Here is a 21,284-nt window from a genome sequence, read left to right as displayed (position 1 = left end):
CGCCTGCCTCTGCCTCCCGAGTGCTGGGATTAAAGGCGTGCACCACCACCGCCCAGCGTGATTTTTTTTAAATTAACCATCCTTGTATATATCTCTAAGCAACATATTTTAATCTTAGCTGGTTTATGACTTTAAATGAATGGAATGATATAATCTCTTTAATAGGTGTTTTTGTACCTTGTTTACTCTGTCTTTGTGAGGCTCATTCTTACTGTAGCTTGGTTTGGTAGCAGCCATCATGTCATTCCATACTTACATACCACAGTGTTTTAGTGAGTGTTTCTGTTGATGATTGTTTTCCAATATTGTGCTATGATGAACAGCTCTATTATGAATTTTATGTTTTAAAAATATTTTTGGTGTGTTTGGTAAAATAAACATGGTATAGAACTGCCATTTTAAAATTGTCATTCAGTGTATGTTGTGTGAGGTGAAGAATAGTCACATTATTGTATAACTTCATTAGACCAGCATCTAATGAAAATGGTAGTATTGTCCATTTTTATTATGATCTTATTTGTCATCTGTTTAAAAGAGAAAAAGATGTTACCTGCCTCTTACAAAGATGAATGAAAGCCTCTGGAAATATGTATACTTCATCACACAGTGTAATTCCTGATTGTGTAGAGTCATTATACCTAATTGCTAAATGTTAATTTTCATTTAAAATAGTTTATTCTTAAAAAATTTAAAAATGGGGTGTTTTTGTTTTTTTTTTTTAATTTTGTTTTTGAGGCAGAGTCTCATGATCCCCCCCTTAGTGCAAACTTCCTTTTTGGATTTTTGAGACTGGGTCTCTATGTAGCCCTGGCTGTCCTGGAACTCACTCTGTAGACCAGACTGGCTTGGAACTCACAGAGATCCACCTGCTTCTGCCTCCTGAGTGCTGGGATTAAAGGGGTGCACCACTATGTCCAGCTTAGAACAAACTTCTTTAGAGCAAGCGTTTTAAATTATCTATGTATATTCATTTTAAACCCCAAACTGAAATGAAACATACTAATTATTACAAAATTTTGGTGGTTTCCCATGCTCTTTTACCCCCTGTAGTTATTCTAAGGCAGTTTTTGTATTTGCAAAACTGAGAATGCAGTTTAGTCTCCTAAACCTCTTAGAAAGTAAGTGGAATTTAGCACTTAGGGGGTATTTGTTGAAAAGGTTTGCTCCATGGAGGTGAGAGCTACATGAAGCTGTGGTGTTTTCCTTCACTAGATGATGCTTCAAATCATACTAACTCCTCCAAGGAGGTCCCTTCTTCAGCTGTTTTGAGGAGCCTTCAGGTGAATGTGGGCCCAGACGGGGAGGAGACAAGGGCTCAGACTGTACAGAAGTCCACAGAATTTCTGTCTACTCCAGAGTCGCCTAGCTTGTTGCAAGATCTACAGCCAAGTGATAGCACTTCTTTTATTCTCCTTAACCTAACAAGAGCAGGTATGTTTTCATCTTTTCTGAACTCTACTCATTCTTTAGGGGAAAAAGTTAGAGGTGGGCCAAAATTTAATATTCATAACATGCAAAAATAATCTTTATTATTCGATGACTTTAGAGAGTTGGTATGTGGTATGATCTGGTGACCTGTTAAATATATAAAAGAAGTGCAGACTCAATGATGACTGCATTTCCTCTTGTTTAAGTTTGTGAGATGATTGGCTTTAAATTTTGCCAAGTGTAAGAATAGTTTACTCTTTGTATTTTGCTTTTATCATCGCTGTTGTCTGCAGCATGGAATGCTGTCTGCTCTTGTATGGTGTTAGATGCTGTGTATCAAATGGTAATCACCTTGGATAAGGGTGGTTTCTCTGTGAAGCACTGACAGTCTTGAAATTGGGATCCCCCTGCCTCGTACTGCTGAGCACAAGTGTAGAGTGCCAGTACACCTTCCAACAGAAACTTTTTTTTTGAGACAGGGTTTCTCTGTGAAACAATCCTGGTTGTCCTGGAACTGGAACTCACTCTGTAGACCAGGCTGGCCTCGAACTCACAGAGATCCACCTGCCTTTGCCTCCAGAATGCTGGGATTAAAGGCGAGTGCCACCATTGCCAGGGCAGAAACCTTGTTTAGAAAATTAATGTGGTACCCTTGACCAAGAACAGGTTTGGAGGAGGACGCTTAGTTCCAAGTGGGTCTGTTAGTGTTTTGATACTGGAGGTACATTGAGGAATGAGTACCTTATAGAGTGAAAAATAAGAATCCAGGGTTCTGGGGACGGTGAGGGTGTAAAGTAGGCAGAAAATGTGAAACATGGATCATGGATTCTTTGCTTATAGAGAGGTTTGAAGCATATGTAGAGAAAAGGCAAACCTAGGGCCCTGGGGAGGGGGACATTTAAGAGGACAATCGAACAACAAGGAGAACTAGGAGAGAATGGTGGGTGGGAAATGATACTATAGGATGGATTAATAATATTAAATGTCTATCTGGAGACCTTTGTAAATCGATAATTATTGGAAGATAGGTGTGGGAAGAGAATGGGATGTAACTGAATGGAAATACAAGTTGGAAGATAGAGTTGTTTTAAAGCTTAGTACATACCTGTAGCTGAAGCAGGAGGACAGGTTTGAGCCCAGCTTAGGCTGTGTTGCTCAAACAAAACCAACAAGTTGGACGTCGTGGCACTTGGGAAGCAGGAACAGCCCTGTGAGTTCAATGCCAGCCTAGCCTACATAGTGACAGCTAGGGCTCTTACTGCGGAGCCATCTTTCCTGCCCCAATGAGAGAGTTTAACTGAAGAGTACAGGAGAGAATGACTGAGCATGGGGTTGGAATATTTCAAATGGGAGGTGGCCTGGTTGCCAGGAAAGAACATTGTGCCTCTGAAACAAGAGGCAGCAGGTTAATAATTAGTGTATGGACTGAAGGAAAAAAAGATATCTTAATTACTTATAGGAACAGAAACTTGAAATGAGAAAGAAAGATCTAGAATGATTTGGTTCAGAAGACAAAAGTCTCTGGGTCAGGGCTAATGAAAGGATGTTGGCTGACTTTCCTGTATTATTGTCCTTCTTCCAGGTCTGGGCTCTTCAGCTGAGCACTTCGTGTTTGTGCAGGATGAGACAGAGGATCCGGGCAATGACTTCCTCTCTAGTGAGAGCACCGACAGCAGTATCCCATGGTTCCTCCGGGTCCAGGAATTGGCCCATGACAGTTTGATTGCTGCTACTCGTGCACAGCTGGCAAAGAATGCAAAAACCAGCATCAATGGTGAGATTCCTGTGGCTTTTTCCTTTCTGGTTTTCTGTACAGAGGTTCGGGTAATTCGATAGCTAAATTTTGAATTGTGTGTAATTCGTATTATTTTAGTGATGAGAATGGCAGCCTATATTAAGTTGTGCTATTGTATAAAGTAACTTGGCTTTATCTACCAAATAGTAAACTCATGTTTTGAACTTTCATCTTTTAAGTAATGTACAGAGTGTCTCTTAAAGAACAAGTAGGGCCTGGGGATGGTGGCACAGAACCTTAGTCCCAGCATTCATGAGGTTGGAGCAGAAAGATTTCCAAGGCCAACATTGCTCCTCTCCAAAAAAGAAGAAAATAGTACAGATTCGAAGATTCTTATCTTGAATGTTTTTATTGTAATCACCCTGAAATATGAGCCGGACTTTGGTGGCATGCGCCTTTAGTCCCAGCACTCAGGAGACGGACACAGGCAGATCTCTGTGAGTTTGAGGCCAGCCTAGTCTACAGAGCAAGTCTCAGGACAACCTCCAGAGCAATACAGAGAAACTCTGTCTTGAAAAACAAAAACAAAAAAATCCTTAAATATGTAAAGTATAAATTTTATATAAACTTTTTATATCTAAAGCTCAAAGATGTTAAAATAGTTCTATCAGTTAATAAAAATACAACTATAAAGTTATTGTTGAATCTGACTTATATTGTTTTGCTGAAACCATTTTGTTATTCATGGCAGTTTTGTTGATTAGCTGATTGTGCTAGCTATTTTATCTCTGTGTGTGTGTGTGTGAGAGAGGGGGGGGAGTATACAGACATACATTTGTAGGCTAAAGTACCTTCCCACTACTAGGATTACGCCATATTTGATAAGTGTTTTGGCCGCCTGACTTATGTGACAGGCACTTCACCCACTGAGCTGTTTTCTCAGTTTGTGGTGTTTGTTTTCAGCTTAGCATGTCTGTACAACTTCATGTGTGCTGCCGGTCATTTTGGAATACCATCCCCAAATCATCAGTATCACCTGGCTGCTTTGACGTGCAGCTGTCTTGGGTTGAGAGGAGGCTCAGCAGTTAAGGTGGATTGCTGCCTTTCCAAAGCATTGTGTTTGTTTCCAGAGGGTCCCACACACTCCTCTGGGGTCCACAGGCACTGTACTTAAGTGGTATATATGCAGACAGGCATGTTACCCTTAAGAATCATTGGTGGGGGAGGGAGACTTACCGATAACTCAGCAGTTATGAGCACTGCTCTTCCACAGGTCCTGAGTTCAATTCCCAGCAACCACATGATGGCTCATAACCATCCTTAGTGAGATCTGGTGTCCTCTTCTGGTCTGACCTACAGACAGAAATCTGTATACATAATAAGTAAATAAATCTTAAAAAGACAAAACAAAAAAGAATCATGGGTGGTGCACACCTAGCACTCAGGAGGCAGAGGCAGGCAGATCTATTTGAGTTTGAGGCCAGCCTGGTCTACAGACTGAGTTCCAGGACAGTCAGGGCTGTGATATAGAGAAAACTTGTCTCACAAATCTGGGGGCAAAAAAGTCATGGATATGTAATTTTAAACATTCTGTAGGACGTTGGTGGCACACGCCTTTAATCCCAGCACTCGGGAGACAAAGGCAGTCGGATCTCTGTGAGTTCGAGACCAGCCTGGTCTACTGAGCAAGTTCCAGGACAGAGTCCAAAACAATAAAGAGAAACCCTGTCTCGAAAAACCAAAAAAAAAAAAAAAAAAAAAAAAAAAACCAACAACATTCCACACCAGTCAAAACTTTCATTTATGTAATGTACCCTTAATTATTAGACCTTTTTTGATTAGTTCTCTTTCTGTATATTCTCATTAGCCTGTGATAATTAAGTTATTACTATTTGTGTCAATATTACCACTAGCCTAGCCAAGAATAAACAAGGAATTGTCATTCACAGCTGTTTGGAGTTCTTGCTAATAATAATCAGGAGTAAATTTATGATTATTTTAATTACTGTTCATATAGAAACAAAAAGCTAAATAATATCTCAGAGAACTTAGGGACTCTACAAATAGTAATTTCAGAATATTGCACTTTTATAAACAGTAAATCCTGCATGTATTGTTGTTCATCTCAAATAGTTACTTTGTGACTATCATAGTGCATTATAGTGCCCTTTATTTATTCTAACCATTTGAGGAGGATTTTTCCTGAGATGGCTTTTCTGCTCCTTGGATCCTGAAACCTTCACCATTCTACTTATGTTTAGAAAATAATGCAGCCTTTACCAGTGAGAAGCAGTGCAGGCCTGGGGTCCAGATGTGGCATCATCATTTTCTGATTTCTTGCCTTGCATGCTGTTAATTTTCTCATGTTCAGAACATAAAGATTAATGTCTTAACCTGTTTGAGCCATTGAGGAGACTAAATAATTAGGTATAAGCTTTTCAATATAAAGTATTCCATGAATGTTTTTTATTCTCAAAATATGTTAGCTCACAACCCAATAGGAAATGGGGTGGACATGGTCTTTAATTCCAATACTAGGGAAGCAGGGGACAGTAGATCCCTGTGTATTGAGGCCAGATTAGTCTACCTAGTGAGTTCCAGAACAGACATAGTTACATAGTAAAACCCCTCCAAAATAAATAGATAAAAAGTTACCTTCTATTCTTAACCAAGTGTCTTATTTCTGAATACAAAGTATTGTTACATAGTAAAACCCCTCCAAAATAAATAGATGAAAAGTTACTTTCTATTCTTAACCAAGTGTCTTATTTCTGAATACAAAGTAAGCACAAACATAAGACAAAAATATAGTTTCTCTGTGTGTGTGTGTGTGTGTGTGTGTGTGTGTGTGTGTGTGTGTGTGTGTGTGTGCGCGCGCGCGCCCATGCCCTTTAGGGGTTGGGAGCTGGGTCTCCTACCATGTGGGTCCTAAAAATAAAACAAGGATCTTAAAGTTTGGTAGTAAGAACTGTTACCCACTGAGTTACTTTTTTTTTTTTTTGAAGATTTATTTATTATGTGTATAGCTTTTTGCCTGCATATATGTCTGCATGTCAGAAGAGGGCACCATATCTCATTATGGATGGTTGTGAGCCACCATGCGATTGCTGGGAATTGAACTCAGGACCTCTGGATGAGCAGGCAGTGCCTTTAACCATTGAGCCACCTCTCCAGCGGCCCCATCTCCACCCCCAGTTACCTTGTTCTTAATGCATGTACAAAACTGAATGTACAAAGCTCTGGCTGTTTGCTTGTGTCACTGTCTAGAGTAGCACAGGGTTTTATAGACCTTTTGTTAGAAACTGATTAGCTGGGAAACTTTGTTATATATACTTTAGTCCTAGTTAAAGTTTAACTATTGATTACATTTTTTTTAACAAATGGAGAGCAATATTATGAAAGAAAATGTTAATGTTAGCTAGCTGGAAGCATCCAAAATTATGTCCTGACATATGTCCTAGAACAATTAGTTCTATTACTGTTAGTTTGGTAAAATACAGCAAGTAGAATGTGACGATAGAATAGAGAGAAAGATTGCTAGTTGGGACAGAAACTGCTTTTGATCAACTGTTTATAGGGACTGTGATAAGAGTACAGCACATTATAGCCTACTCTTTGATTTTCAGAGGGAAATTTGGAAATATAAATTCTATTCCTAAGTTGTATGTAATACAGAGAAATTCAGTATGCTTGTGGCAGGAGAAGTGACTATGAGTGTTTTCATCCGTTGCTGTCCAACAATATTTTGAAGCAGTGGAAGAAAAGGAGCATCACCTGCTGGCATGGAACTTGCGTTCACTGTTAAGTTAACTGACTTCTGTAATTTTAATGGAGCCTTGCTTGCTTTCTCTTTGCCTCTATGTGTGGAACACATGCCTATAGATGTTCTCTCTCATAAGAGATAACTAAAGACGGTAAGATAGTAAATTGGAAGATTGTTTTTATCCTTCAAGTGATGGGAAATGCTTAAGTTGAGTCAAAAGATGGAGATCTTAAGAGTGGTATCTGGGATAGAAATCTGCTATAAACTCAGCCCGATACATGACTATTTATTTATTTATTATTTATTTGTTTGTTTGAGATAGGTTTTCTCTGTGTAGCTCTAGCTATCCTGAAACTCACTCTGTAGACCAGACTGGCCTCAAACTCACAGAGATCAGTCTGTGCCTCTGTCTCTCAAGGGTTGGGATTAAAGGTATGTGCCACCATGCCTGACTAAAATACAGGATTTTTTTTTAATCTAGAACTTCAAGTTACCTCTGTAGCCTCCACTCTTGCTGTTACTTCTCTACCAGCTTGTGTCTTAAGAAATGGGGGGGGTGTTTTGTTTGTTTTGGAATGGGGTTCTTTTTGAGACTACTCAATCAAGCCATGCCTGGCTCCCCACAGAATAGTTTTAATTCTGCTTTCTGAAATAATGTGAAAGGGAGACATAATTGATATCCTTACATTTGTCAGAAACTTGGTCTTGTTTAATAAAACATGGTAACTGTGGATAATTCTCTGGATGGGGAATATAGATTACCCTCAATGCCTGTATATAGGAAACACAAGCAGATAACTGATTAATGATCACTAGGAATGAATTGTAGGAATTTTAATTGAATCTAAGTATCTAAGCAGGGTTCCTCCCTGAATTATAAGTGTGTCTCTTGTTACAGGAGAAAATGTCCACCTTGGTTCTGGTGATGCGCAACCCAAAGACTCTGGGCCCCTTCCTCAAGTGGAAAAGAAGCTCAGGTGCACAGTTGAAGGCTGTGACCGGACATTTGTGTGGCCAGCTCACTTCAAGTACCACCTTAAAACTCATCGGTGAGCTAATCAGACAGACTGTGGGAAAGCAGGGACTCCAGCTATGCTGACTAAAATTGTCTTCCTCAGTCAGGGGTGGTGATAAATACACACCTATAATCTCTGCCTTTAAAAGGCTGGCAAGTTTGAAACCAGTCTGGGTGATAGCCAGATCTTGTCTTAAAAACCACAATCTCTAGTTCTTGTTGTTTTTTGATGGAATCCTTTGGTTTTTTTGTTTTGTTTTTTGTTTTTTTTTCCCAAGACAAGGTCTCTCTATTGTTTTAGAGGCTGTCCTGGAACTCACAAGAGATCCACCTGCCTCTGCCTCCAGAATACTGGGATTAAAGGCGTACGCTACCAATGCCTGGCTTTTCAATGGAATCTTATGTTGCCCAAGTTGCTGCAATTTTTTTAACTTAACTGATCTTTCTACCTCAGCCTCCCAAGTGTTGGTTTACAGGCCTTCTACCTTCTGACTCGGACTTTTTCCTTTCTCTTCTGTATATCTTACTTTCACTCTTAATCCGTGGCTGGCTCGGGACTGACCCTATGGTCCTCCTCTCCTCTCCTTGCTCCTCTCTTTTTCTTCCCAGATTTCTCCTCCTATTTATTCTCTTTGCCTGCCATCCCCACCTATCCTTTCCTGCCAAACTGTTGGCCATTCAGCTCTTTATTAGACCAATCAGGTATTTTAGACAGGCAAAGAATCATAATTCACAGAGTTAAACAAATGCAGTGTGGTGGTGTGCACCTTTAATCCCAGCACTTGGGAGGCATAAGCAGGTGGATCTCTGTGAGTTCAAGGCCAGCCTGATCTACAGAGTAAGTTCTAGGACTGTTAGGGCTGTTACACAGAGAAACCCTGTCTCAGAAAACAAACAAAAACAAATAAGAATGCAATACATCTTTGCATCATTAAAACAAATGTTCCACAGCATAAACAAATGTAACTTGTCTTAAGATAATATGCCACAACACATCCTCCTGTTTGGTTTTTGTTTTTGTTGTTCTGGGATCTAAACCAGGGCTTTCTAATCTGTTAAAAAATAAACTGTTCCCTGAGCTATAGCCCTAGCCCCCTTCTTTAAATAATTTACTTTTATTTCATGTGTATTTGTGTTTTGCTTGCATGTGTGTCTGTGTGAAGGTGTTAGAGCACCCTCAACTGGAGTTCCAGGCAGCAATGCACCATCTCTTGGGGTGCTGGAAATAAAACCTGGGTCCTCTGGAAGAGCATCCAATGCTCTTGATAGCTAATCTATCTCTCTAGCCCTTACATATTAAGTTCTCAAATTATTTTGTAATAAAGCTTGAGAATTTTTGCTCTTTAAGATATTTAGGTACCAAATGTCTTATTGAAACATTTATCAGGAATGATGTAATGAGAGGTAGAGGCAGGAAAATCAGGAATTCAAAGCCATCCTTTTCTATACAGTAAGTTTGAGGCCTGCCCAGGCCACATGCATCAAATAAAATAAGTAAATAAGACGACACAATTCTTTCTATTAACATACAAGCACCTTCAACCAGGTATGGTGATGCACACTTATCTCAGCACATGGTAGGCTAAGGATTCAGTACTCTCTTCTGACCTCCTTGGGTACCAGATATGCCTGTGGTATATACATAGACATCAATGCAAGCAAAACACCCATACACATGAAAATAAGTAAAATAACAACAACAATAATAATATATGTGCCTAGACTCTAATTCTGTGACGTTAATGTTGGGTTGGGATTGAGCTTTCATAATTTCAATAAGCTGGGTTATTTTGATATATTCAAGTTTGGGATTTCTTGTGTGTCTTGAGCGTCAGTAGAAATGTTGGCTTTTCTTAGTACCTCCAGTACTAAGTGTTTTCAGGCATGGTTGCTTATGATGTCTTTACAGAAACGAGCGCTCCTTCATCTGCCCTGCAGAAGGCTGTGGGAAAAGCTTTTATGTGCTACAGAGGCTAAAGGTGCACATGAGGACACACAACGGCGAGAAGCCCTTCATGTGCCATGAGTCTGGGTGTGGTAAGCAGTTCACCACAGCTGGAAACCTGAAGAACCACCGTCGCATACACACGGGTGCGCAGCTCTGCATTCCTGGGCTCTGCTCTTGCTTGCCGTTTGCTCATACTTAGGAAAGCAATATAGGAGTAGAAATGAAGATGCAGTGTTGTTCCTAGACTCGGAAGATTTTCTTAATTTCATTATTGGTAACATTATCCACCTTCATATGTGTGTGACGAACGGACAGTATTGATGTCTGTCTCCAGAAGCCTAACTTGAGGGAAGAAATGTAAGGCAGTCATAGATAACAGTGACGCCAGGACATAATGGACAGGTCAGCCTGTTTTCCAGTCTATGAACATTGTATAGCTGCATTTATTGAGTTATTATACAGATGTTACAGAGCACTAAATCCAAGAGAAGATAGAACCCCTGAGCCTAGGTGCTTGCTGCCTTAGAGCTCACAACATGAGAAATAGAATCAATGTCAGAAGGAGAGGAGAGAAAGACAGACAGGTGCTTTTGGAACCATTGTCAGATATGGGTTTTTGCAAAACTTAATCACTGAACCCAAATCACCTGTGAGAATGTGTACCTCTTCCCTGCTTCTGTGCCGCTTTGCTCAAATGACAGGAGGTATGCTCTAAAGACATTTAGAAAATAAAGTCCAGACGCAAACCACAATTGTTCTAGACATGATTCCCTCCAAATTGGCATAACCCTTCAGTATGTTAGTGAATGAACAGTTCTCATTTCAGTGTTCTTGAAATAATAAAAGGTATTTTTTCCAAGAAAGAAATTTGAATAAAAAATTGGAAGGCTGTCTCACGGTCTGTATTCCAGAACATTGAGAGTCAACATTTCCTGGGTACCCAGTTGAAATTATATAGCACAAGTTAAAGAAACCAGAAAGAGTGATTCATTAAAATCAGAACACAGCGATGGTCCATTCTTAGAAGACTGAGCTTCTGTCTCACTTTCTGTCTCTAGGAGAGAAGCCTTTCATTTGTGAAGCCCAGGGATGTGGCCGATCATTTGCTGAGTATTCAAGCCTCCGGAAACACCTGGTAGTTCACTCAGGTACTAGAATCTGTGCTGCTCTTAGACTTCAGACACAGCGAGAGACAGGGGCGGAAGGCTGTGCAGAACTCTAAGAAACACTTTCCATCATAAGCTAATATAGCTCAATAAGGCCCGGAATAATTATATTCAAAAGGTCTTCTCACCAGTTACTGTTCTTGTCACATTTACTGAGGAACCTGCTAATGCAGACCTTTTTCTGAGATCTGTGCTTTCATATGTTAAATTCGATATTGATCCTGTATTGACATTTTCTCTCATCTGGGGGAGGATTTTAAAATCCAGAGCAAAGTGGGAAGAGCTGTGACAGTCCTGTCTTCTGAGAAGGCACTGGTGGTCCTGCTTCAGTCACCGTTCCAACGAGACTGCCTGTGCCTACTAGGGCTTCATTGTAGCCAGCAGTGCAGAAGAAAAGACTTAGTGACCTGTGTTTTGGTTTGTATTGTTAAATTCCATGCAGTTCTATCGATTTGCTTATTCTATGCAGCTGACTTAGTCTCCCCTGATAAAATTGTCTTTCAGACTTTCTGAAAAGAGTCTTTAGCAGCCAGACTTCGTAAGCAAAGTAGAACAATGTAAATTGATACTTGTCTCCCTTCCCTCCTTTCCCATCCTTCCAAACAGAAAGCACTGAGCAGGTGAGGCAGCAAGACTGATTCTGATGACGACAGCAAAGCCCCTCAGCGAGAGTGGGGATATGGAGATGACTGGTCTCTCAGGGATGGGGACTCATAGTTGAGGTCTCAGTGTGGCAGTGTTTTGGTTTTCATTTGTTGAGATGGGTCTTAGGTAGCACAAGATGATATTGAACGTCTGATCATCTTGCCTCCACCTCCCAGGTATTGGGACTGCAAGTGTGGAGTTAGTGCATGCTAGGCAAGTGTTTTAGCAGTTGAGCTCTGTCTCCAGCTGCTAAGCAGTTTTTATATAATGACAAGTTCCAAGTAAAAATGGCAGGCTGAGAGCATATGGGCCAGATGTGAACTTCACATGTGTATTGCTTGAGTCTAGCGTGTTTTGTTGTATTTGTTGTATAAAACAATGTCACCTGTATAAAAAAAGATATTTTCTTATGCCTATTAAATTTAGAAATAGCTTCTTGCTTTTATCTTATTCAGTCCATGTTCTGTTCCATCAAGTTATTTCCAAAATGATTTCAATTAATTTTTAAAATTTTATTTACTTTATTTGTGTTGTTGGAAATGGAGCCCAAAGCCTCTTGTATAATGGGCAAACATTAATTGTTGAACTGCAGCCTCAACCAGAAGGTGGTTCCTTTAAATAAGGATCTCCTGGGGTCTCATATTGCTTACTCTTGGCTATTAAATCTTCTGTGAACCTAAATATTTTTATACTGTTGTTTGTTTGATAGATTATAGAATTGAGTTACCAAGGTCCTATAGTAGCCTCTGGATTTGTCAGCTTCCTTTATGTAATGTTCCCTCAGTGCTGGAGAGTGAACCCAGGGCCTCACACAAGCTGTACAAGAACTCTACCACTGAGTTGTCCCACCACTTGCTTTTTTGTTTTACAGCTTGTTTTCCTATGCTGCTAAAAATAGAATTAAGCTCTAAGAGCTTCAAAACTTGGGGTAAGAATACATTGAATATGGTACAGTGTACTTCATTTATATCACATCAAGATCCACGCAAGGTTTGCTTGACAGAATTGATAATGGGTTCAGGTGGTATCAACTGGTTGCCCCTGCTAGTTAGTTGGTAGTTCCCCTTAGTTCTATTCTTTCACATTAGCTAGAATTGAGACTCTTCATGAAGTAGGGCTATTTGATCGTTTACACAAGTAATGACAAGCTAAATGCTTTTCATTATGAGCTTGCTTTTGGTTTGTGGGTTTGTTTTGTTTTCGTTTTTGTTTTCCTCAAGCAGGACTGGAACAAACCACATATACAGGCAGGCCTTTAACTTGGAGTGATCCTCCTGTCTCAGCTTCAAAAGTTCTGGGATTATTGACGTGCATTCCATGCCTGGTCTTCATTGTGAGCTTTCAGAATAAGGAGCTGGTGCTTTGGTTACTTCTAGTGCAAATTAAATTGGTTTCTTGACTTATTTGGGGGTTGTTTATAGGTAGAACACAGACATAGAACAGAAGGCTGGAGAGATGTCCCAGTGGTTACGAGAGTACTACTCCTATCCTTCCAGAGGACCCAGGTTCAGTTCTCAGCACCACATCAGGTGTCTGACATCCCCCTGTAACTCCAGTTCTAGGAGATGTTTGTTTTGTTTCCTTTTGAGACAGAATCTCACTATATTGACCTGGCTGATCTTCCATTCAAAGTTATAGGATTACAGGCATGTACCATCACATTCAACTGTTTGTGGCTTTTTTTAAATAAGGCTTTGGAAAAGCCTGGTAGTATATTGCATAGCACCCAGAGTCTGATAGAAAAGGAGTGCCATGAATTTGAAGCTAGCTATATATAGTGAGTTCCAGTATAGCTGGCCCTACAGAGTGAGGTGTCTGCAATAAATACCTAAAAGAAAGTAAAAGAATAGAAATGGAGGTTTCAGCTGTAATTCAGAGTGGCCTAGAACTCACTGCTGTAGCCCATGTTGGCTTTCAACATTTTTTTAAACCTTTCTTCTCATATAGTCTCCTAAGGGTTATAGGCACACAACTTTAATCTGTGAGACACTTACTTGGGTTTGTCTAATTGTTAGCCATTTAAAATAGTGGTACAATAAATAACCTATGTGTAGATTATTTCCTGTTGTAACTTAAGGGCAGATTTAGAGAGGTAGAACTCCTAGATGAAGGACAAAAACATCTGTATTGTTTCTATGTCAGATTCCCTACCATGGATGTCGTGGTTTTCTGCATTCTTATCAGCAATGAAAATTGCTACCTAATGCTTTTACCAGTTGTAAGTTGGTTCCCAGTATTTACAGGTTGGAAGATTTTATTTAAAAATCCTCAATTCTAGCTTCTTACAAGAAAAACAAAATCTGGCAGAACAAAGCTTCTGTCTACACATGGCAACACTGGTCAGAAGTGACCAGCAGCTGCCCTTGTACTGGGGAAGCATTCTCTATTAACTCCATTATCCACCTGCCAGGACCCTGGGAACATGCGTGTTTGCCCGTGGAAATTAGCTTTTGGGCTTTGTTCTGAGGGTGGTTGTCTGGGGAGGTGAGTGAAGACTATTGGAGACTTATAAACAGACGTGATAGTTCAGATCACTTATGTTAAGAAAATTGTTGGTGAATGATGAAGATCTTAAATCTTGACAGGAAATAGGATGTGGGATTTTATGAACACAAGGTTGTAACGAACTCTTGAGGTGGATATGAATTCTGATGTTGGTGGAAGACATTGGAAAAGTGAATAAATACTTTGTGCAGGAGGCTGTTTGGAAGGCTGGAGCCAGTGCATGTGCTAAGCGCTCCTGGGGTGGCCTTTGCCTTCCCTGTGACAGAGGTCGTGTGCCAAAGAGGAAACCTAAGTCTTCTGTCTGCTTGGTGGCCATCAGAACTGTATACTGTCTTTTGAGCTGTCCTATCTCAACATAGTTCTTTTTGCAGGAGAGAAACCTCATCAGTGCCAAGTTTGTGGCAAGACCTTTTCTCAGAGTGGGAGCAGAAATGTGCACATGAGAAAGCATCACTTGCAACTGGGAGCAGCTGGGACTCAAGAACAGGAACAAACTGGTGAGGAGAATGGTCATAGTGGAGAACTGGGTTAAACAACCAAGTCATTGGACTGCTTGGCTATTGGAAATGTAGTTAGGGTTAGGGTAGAGAGACTTGGTTTCATTTGATGAATTCATAGTTTGTAACAGCTGTATAGTATAATCATCTGCAAACTTTCAAAGCATGTATTTCCTTATTGTTTGTGTTAACTTGATAAATGAGATGAGTTGACAGCCTTTTACCCTACTTTAAAACTGATAGAACCTCTTTTTTCTTTTCCATGTCTTTTAAAAATTCCAAATATTCTTTCAAAGGATGTCCTCATTTGATCTGTATTATATGCTGGTGGTCACATGATAATTATCCCTAAGTATTGACTTCCCCTGTAGATTTATTCTGTTATCTGAAAGTGAGTGAAATAGGAGATGCATCCAAGACAAAAACTTACAGTTCTGAAAGAGGCAGTCAGCTACCTTGTGAAGGGAGATGAGGACCAAGCACAGCCTTTACTGCTATGTCTTTCACATACTGTTCTCTGTGCAGCTGAGCCATTAATGGGCAGTAGTTTGCTTGAAGAAGCTTCAGTACCCAGTAAAAACCTGGTGTCTATGAATCCCCAGTCCAACCTTGGTGGAGAGTCCTTGAATCTACCAAATACCAATTCTATTCTTGGAGTTGATGATGGTAAGACTTCTAGTTCTTTATTTGGGAGAAACAAGTTGTAACTCGGGGCTAAGGAGTAGATTACCTTCAAAATGGAGATTTTAATCTCTTACATGATGGTGTGACTGAATAGTATTTGAACTTATTCTCTGGGGTGGTTAAATGAATCCTTTTTTAATGACTAAATATGATGTAAACACAAGAATAAAGAAAAAAACTTAAAAGTTAAAATTATCTGTAATCCGTAGCATCCTAGCCCAACTATGTCTGTCTTTCCTGTTGCAGTTATGGAAGAGCTTAACTTTTAAAACATTTAAACAGAGCATAACCAGGTTTTACAGAGGAGATACAAAGCAGTTTGTCCATACCTTCAAAAGCCATATCTTCTGGAGAAAAGAAAGGGCTCTCTAGGAAAACAGTTGCTCCTCTGGTATAGAAATTTCACCCAGCTTACACAGGCCAGGCCCTCTTCTCTGAAAAACTTACCAGGTGAGGTCAGCATGCATTTATTCAGTGCCTACTGTGTACCTGGCACCATGGGAAAGACAAAAGTAGGAGGTAGGGACCATTTTAGTTGAGAAGTTGAAACAGCATAAATGTATGAAACATCATTGAGTAAATAGATGAAATTATATCAGTAAACATTCATTATACAGTACAGTCTCGAAGAGCAGACCAAGTTATGAAGTCTCCATCAAAAAAACACTTTTAATTTGCTTGAGGACTAAGTGGTTTATCTGTAAACTATCTCCAAAAGATTCTCATGGTGATTCCTTGATGAATGTCTACTAAGTGTGAGAACCTGTGTTTTAGTCACTCCTTCTTCACGGTCTGAGGTGTAGCTGACTGTTTTAGTGACTTCAGTGTGGAGCTTACAAAGCCACAGTGTGCTTACCCAGGCCCACCTGTCCTGAGCAGCACTAGTGCAGAGTACACCAGGAGACAGGCGTTGCATGGAGCTCTTTGCTGGCCTTGAAGAAACAAATCCAAGGGAGTGAGGGACACCAAGTATGACTTTCTAAGCCAGGATTAGCTCAGGTTCTTGACATGGACATACTGCTCAGAACCTCAGTATTGACAGCTTCCAGGGCCTGACTATGCAGTGTTTGCCCTATTTCATACAGTCTGAAAAACATAGTATCCTAAATTGTTACATTGAAAAATTGTCTTGTCTTTGACTTCCCATCCTCCTTTTGTTACTACTTTCTAAATCCACTAATGAAGAAAAAAAGAACTTGGGGTTGAATTCTTCAGGGATCAGATATTAACGTGTTTTAATGATTGGCTTGATGTAGCAGTGGGTGTACATGTGGATTCTCTATTCACTGGAGATTAATTTTCCTGTTGTTTCACAGAGGTGCTCACTGAAGGGTCCTCACGCCCCCTGTCTTCAGTGACTGATGTGACACATCACTTGGCGACCATGCAGTCGGGGAGGCAGTCCTATGAAGTTTCTGTCTTAACTGCAGTAAATCCACAGGAGGTAAAGCTGTCTCTCTCCTGCTCTTCCTTTGACTGGCTTACTTTGCTTTAAGTGTTAGTGCAGTGTGACTGTGGTCTGAGTGCTGTCTTGTGATTTGGGAGACTGATCTGATACTCTGAGGCCTGAGCACTCTTACACATAATTGTTAAGTTTATTTTTAATTATTTGTGCTCTGTATGTGTGTCCCCAATACACATGATTGCAGGTATCAGGGCCAACCTGTTCTACAAAGATCCCTCCAGGATTTGATTTTGTTTGTTTTACAATCTCTCCCCTTCCCCCTTTCCTTTCAGTATAATCTTTATGCCCTAGTAAGCCATTTATAGTATCTAAGAGTTAACCATAGGACTTTAAGCATTCATGTCAGCATACTCTTATCAGGGCTTTATATTTGTTGTTGTGACTTGTTTATTTTGTATTGAAAATTCTATTGTTGGCATCATTGGTTCTAAGTTATCCTTTGTAGGTTGCTGTCTCACTTATGCAACTGCCTCCTCTATTTTGCCTCTTCGTTTTTCTTCTTTGAAATTTATCTTATGGGGGGTTGCTGGAGAGATAGTTCAGTAATTAAGAACACTGCTCTTCCAGAGGACCCAGTTCAATTCTCAGGAGCTACATGACAGCTCACAACTGTTTATAATTCCAGTTCCAAGAGACCCGACTCCCGTGGCAAGACATCAATGCACATAAAATAAATTAAAAAAGAAACACAAATTGGTTGTTTTCTATACTGCAATCCACTTGTCTAATGATTTCTATTTTTAAAACTATCTTATGGAAATAGCTTTTATTTGGCATGTTTGTTTTGATTACATGTGTATATGGGTATCTCATGCACGCCTAGTTCCCTTGTGGGCAGAGAAGACATCAGATCCTATTGAACTGGAGTTACAGGTGGTTGTGAGCCACTGTGTAGTTACTGGGAACCAGGGTCATGTTCTCTGCAGGCACAGCAAATGCTCTTAACTGCTGAGCCATTTTTCCAGCCCCTCAGTATTTAATGTTACATTGTTTTTGTGCCAGAACATTGTAAAATATTATAGACCTCTCTATTTTTTTTAGAGTATAACTGTTAATTAAAAGATAAGGATGGGGCTGGAGAGATGGCTCAGTGGTTAAGAACACTAGTTGGTCTTCCAGAGGTCCTGAGTTCAATTCCCAGCAACCACATGATGGCTCACAACCATCTGAAATGAGATCTGGTGCCCTCTTCTGGCCTTCAGGGATACATGCAGACAGAACACTGTATATATAATAAAAAAATAAAAATTAAAAAAAAAAACGATAAGGATGACCGGGCATTGGTGGCCCACACCTTTAATCCCAGCACTTGGGAGGCAGAGGCAGGTGGATCTCTGTGAGTTCGAGGCCAACCTGGTCTACAGAGTGAGTGCCAGAACAGCCTCCAAAGCCACAGAGAAACCCTGTCTCAAAAAACAAAACAAAAAAAGATAAGGATGTAGGAAATAACTATATTTCCATCCCCAAAAAGTTGAGTAATAATTTGTAGCCATCTAATATTTAGTTGTTGTTTTTCATCTCCTGAGAAATGTCTTTGGTTGTCTGACATGAACCAGAGCCCATGTATTGTGTCTGGTTAACATATCACCTTGTTTCTGTGTTGCTGTGATTTAAACACCATGACCAAAAAGCAACGTGGGAAAGGAAGGTTTATTATAACTTAAAGATTAGAGTCCACCATGGAGGGAAGCTAGGACGGGAACCTAGAATCAGGCACTGAAGCAGAGACCAGGGAGGAATGTTGCTTACTGGCATGCTCTCCCTGTTTTCTGGTGGGGCTAGGGAGGTAGCTCATTTGGTCAAGTGCTTGCTATACAAGCATGAAGGCACAAGTTGGCTCCCAAGAACCTTTGTAAAACAGCCAGACATGGTAACACATGCCTATAATCCCAGCATTTCGGGATTATAAAAAAAAAATTCTAGGTTTGGCAACAGGTAGTATATGAACACATCAGCCAGCTGACCTTGCCAAAATCCATGAGTTTCAGGCTTCCAAGAGCCCTTGTCTCAATAAAAAACAAACAAGCAAAAACAAAACAAAAACAGGGTGGATGGCATGTGGACCTCCTTCATGTACATATATACATACACACACAGGTGGAAACTGGTTTCATCAATTATTATTCAAAAACTGTACAGTACAGAGTGGAGTATCAGTGTTTCCTACAGTCCTGTAGGAGTCCTTCAGGCCCATCTCCCTTCACCACAGGAAAGGTTTTAAGCCCAGTGAAACCCTGAATCTCTAATGGGTAGGGTAGGTTCCTGCTTCAGGAGTTGTAGTAGAAACAGCTCCCTTTCCTGGTTTTCTGTGTTTTGGATTGACACTGACTTTATAGCAGTTTTGGTTCCATCACTACTGATTTCATTTTTTGTTGACTCCTCCATCACTGACTGTCAGGTGTGAACACAGTTGCTGAGCCTGTAGATTCAGGTTATTTTATCAGGTGCTGTAGTTAATGTGGCAGCCAGGTGTGGTGGCACACACTTTTAGTCCCAGTATTCAGGAAGCAGAGATCAGCGGATCTCTGAGGTAAAGACTGGTCTGGTCTACATAACAAGTTCCAGGACAGCCAGAGCTACACGGATAAACCCTGTCTCACAAAACAAAAACAAAAGCAAGCTTTTGGGGCCTGGAAAGATGGCTCATTGGTTAAGCACTAGCTGTTCTTCCAGAGGACCTGAGTTAAGTTCCCAGCACATTGCAGCTTACAATACCCTCATGTAGACATATATGCAGACAAAATACTAATACATATAAAGTAAAAATGAATTGGTTTTTAGCTGGGCATTGGTGGTGCACGCCTTTAATACCAGCACTTGGGAGGCAGAGGCAGGTGGATCTCTGTGAGTTCGAGGCCAACCTGGACTACAAGAGCTAATTCCAGGACAGCCTCTAAAACAATACAGAGAAACTGTGTCTCAAAAAAAAAAAAAAAACCTAAAAACAAATGGATTATAAGTAAGTTTTATCCATCATCCTTTACTGAATTTATCACTCCACTCTTAATCCTTTCATTTAGCTGGTTTTTGTGCTTCTGTAATTCATCCATAACCTAAGTCTATGTTTTCAATTTTATAGTTACTAAGCCAAGGAGATTTAACTGAAAGACAGACATGACTGCTGGCTCCTAGAGGAGGAGATCTATCTGACCCGAGAGTGCATGATGGGAACAGATCCAAAGGCTCACATTCTGCCAGAACTAAAATGAATCTGTGAAGGACAAAGACCTCGCCTTGCCTGTGTTCATCCCCCTGGCAAAGAAGAGGGGTGTCTGAGGGCTTCCGTCCAACCCCATCCGGCCCAAACAGAGTGAGGCAGTGACTATGGGCTGGACACCTGTAGCTGCTTCTCTTCCTCCCGCAAAGCTTTGGGCAGACTTCTCTCAAAAGCGAGTTTAATGGTGTGTTGAATGAAGATTCTCATTGACTGTTCAGGTTTTCCTTCAAAGAGTTTTCATCCTAGACCCCCAGCTGTCTTTTCATGTTGTTGAATCATGTCCTGCTTCCAACCACAGAACTTCACCAGGACATTGAATTTTCAAGATGCCTTGTTGCTTTGAAGAAGGGAGTGATGCCAGTTACGCTGTGGCATTCTTCCCTTAGCAACCTGAGTAAGAGACTCTCAGCCATTGGGCTGTAAAAATAAATTACTTGAATCTCCCTTGGCCCAGGCTGAGGTACACCTCTTCTTGGTCATTTTTTGTTTTGTTTATGGAACTTAAAATAGCATGTTATAAGATGGGTTTTTTGTTTGTTTGTTTTTAAGTTAAAAGTCACATGATCTGGAGTTTCAGTTTTCCTTTTAAACAAAACAATGCACTCGGCTCTTTGGCTCTTGTTTTAGACCAGTGGTTCGGAACGTTCCTAATGCTGCAACCCTCTCATGTTGTGGTGACCCCTCAACATAAAATTATCTTCATTGCTAATTCATAACCTTAATTTTGCTACTGTTATGAATCGTAATGTAAATATCTGATATGCAGGATATCTGATGGGGGGGTCACCACCCACAAGTTGACAACTGCTGTTTTAGATAGATGTGTTCTTAAAGAAGAGGCCAAGAAAATAATCCAGTCTTTTTCTTTAATATAAGGCCCTGAAAAGAAAAGAGAAAGGGGCTAGGGATATGAGCTCATGCCTTTTAGGCAGTCAGATCTCTTAAGAGTTTGAAACTACCTTGTCACAAAAGTTCCAGGCAGCCAAGTCTACACAGTGAGACACTGTCTTAAGAAAATAAAAAGTACACTGATTAGCCAGATTTGGTGGTGGCCAACATTCAGAGGACAGATTTCTGAGTTTCTGGCCAGACTGATTTACATAGGGAATTCCAAGATAGCCAAGACTACACAGTAAGAACTTGTCTCCAAAAAGAAAAAGAAAGGAAAAACAGAACAGATGACTTAGCAGTTGAGAGCACCTCTTCCAGAGGAGCC

At 40.4% G+C, this 21,284-nt stretch overlaps 1 protein-coding gene across 5 annotated transcripts in view; it reads left to right on the top strand.

Moving 5' to 3' along the window:
- Znf410 (zinc finger protein 410) overlaps positions 1-20,516 on the top strand; it is a 29,833-nt gene extending 9,317 nt beyond the window's left edge. For 4 of the 5 annotated variants that reach the window (XM_040742767.1, XM_040742770.1, XM_040742769.1 and 1 more), the window contains 9 exons: positions 1,213-1,431; positions 3,011-3,202; positions 7,825-7,975; positions 9,851-10,032; positions 10,948-11,037; positions 14,577-14,702; positions 15,228-15,368; positions 16,703-16,830; positions 19,931-20,516. In XM_040742767.1, coding sequence (XP_040598701.1) covers positions 1,213-1,431; positions 3,011-3,202; positions 7,825-7,975; positions 9,851-10,032; positions 10,948-11,037; positions 14,577-14,702; positions 15,228-15,368; positions 16,703-16,830; positions 19,931-19,969 — 1,268 coding nt within the window. In that variant the 3' untranslated portion in view covers positions 19,970-20,516. Of the gene's footprint in view, positions 1-1,212; positions 1,432-3,010; positions 3,203-7,824; positions 7,976-9,850; positions 10,033-10,947; positions 11,038-14,576; positions 14,703-15,227; positions 15,369-15,632; positions 15,837-16,702; positions 16,831-19,930 lie in introns of those variants that run through there. The other variant, XR_005876215.1, reaches the window with a different exon arrangement.
- The last annotated feature ends 768 nt before the right edge of the window (positions 20,517-21,284 follow it).

Source organism: Mesocricetus auratus, unplaced genomic scaffold (assembly GCF_017639785.1).
Source record: "Mesocricetus auratus isolate SY011 unplaced genomic scaffold, BCM_Maur_2.0 Super-Scaffold_15014, whole genome shotgun sequence".
NCBI lineage: Eukaryota > Metazoa > Chordata > Mammalia > Rodentia > Cricetidae > Mesocricetus > Mesocricetus auratus.
The sequence above is the reverse complement of the archived record's forward strand: the minus strand, read 5'-3'. Positions and strand labels throughout refer to the sequence as shown.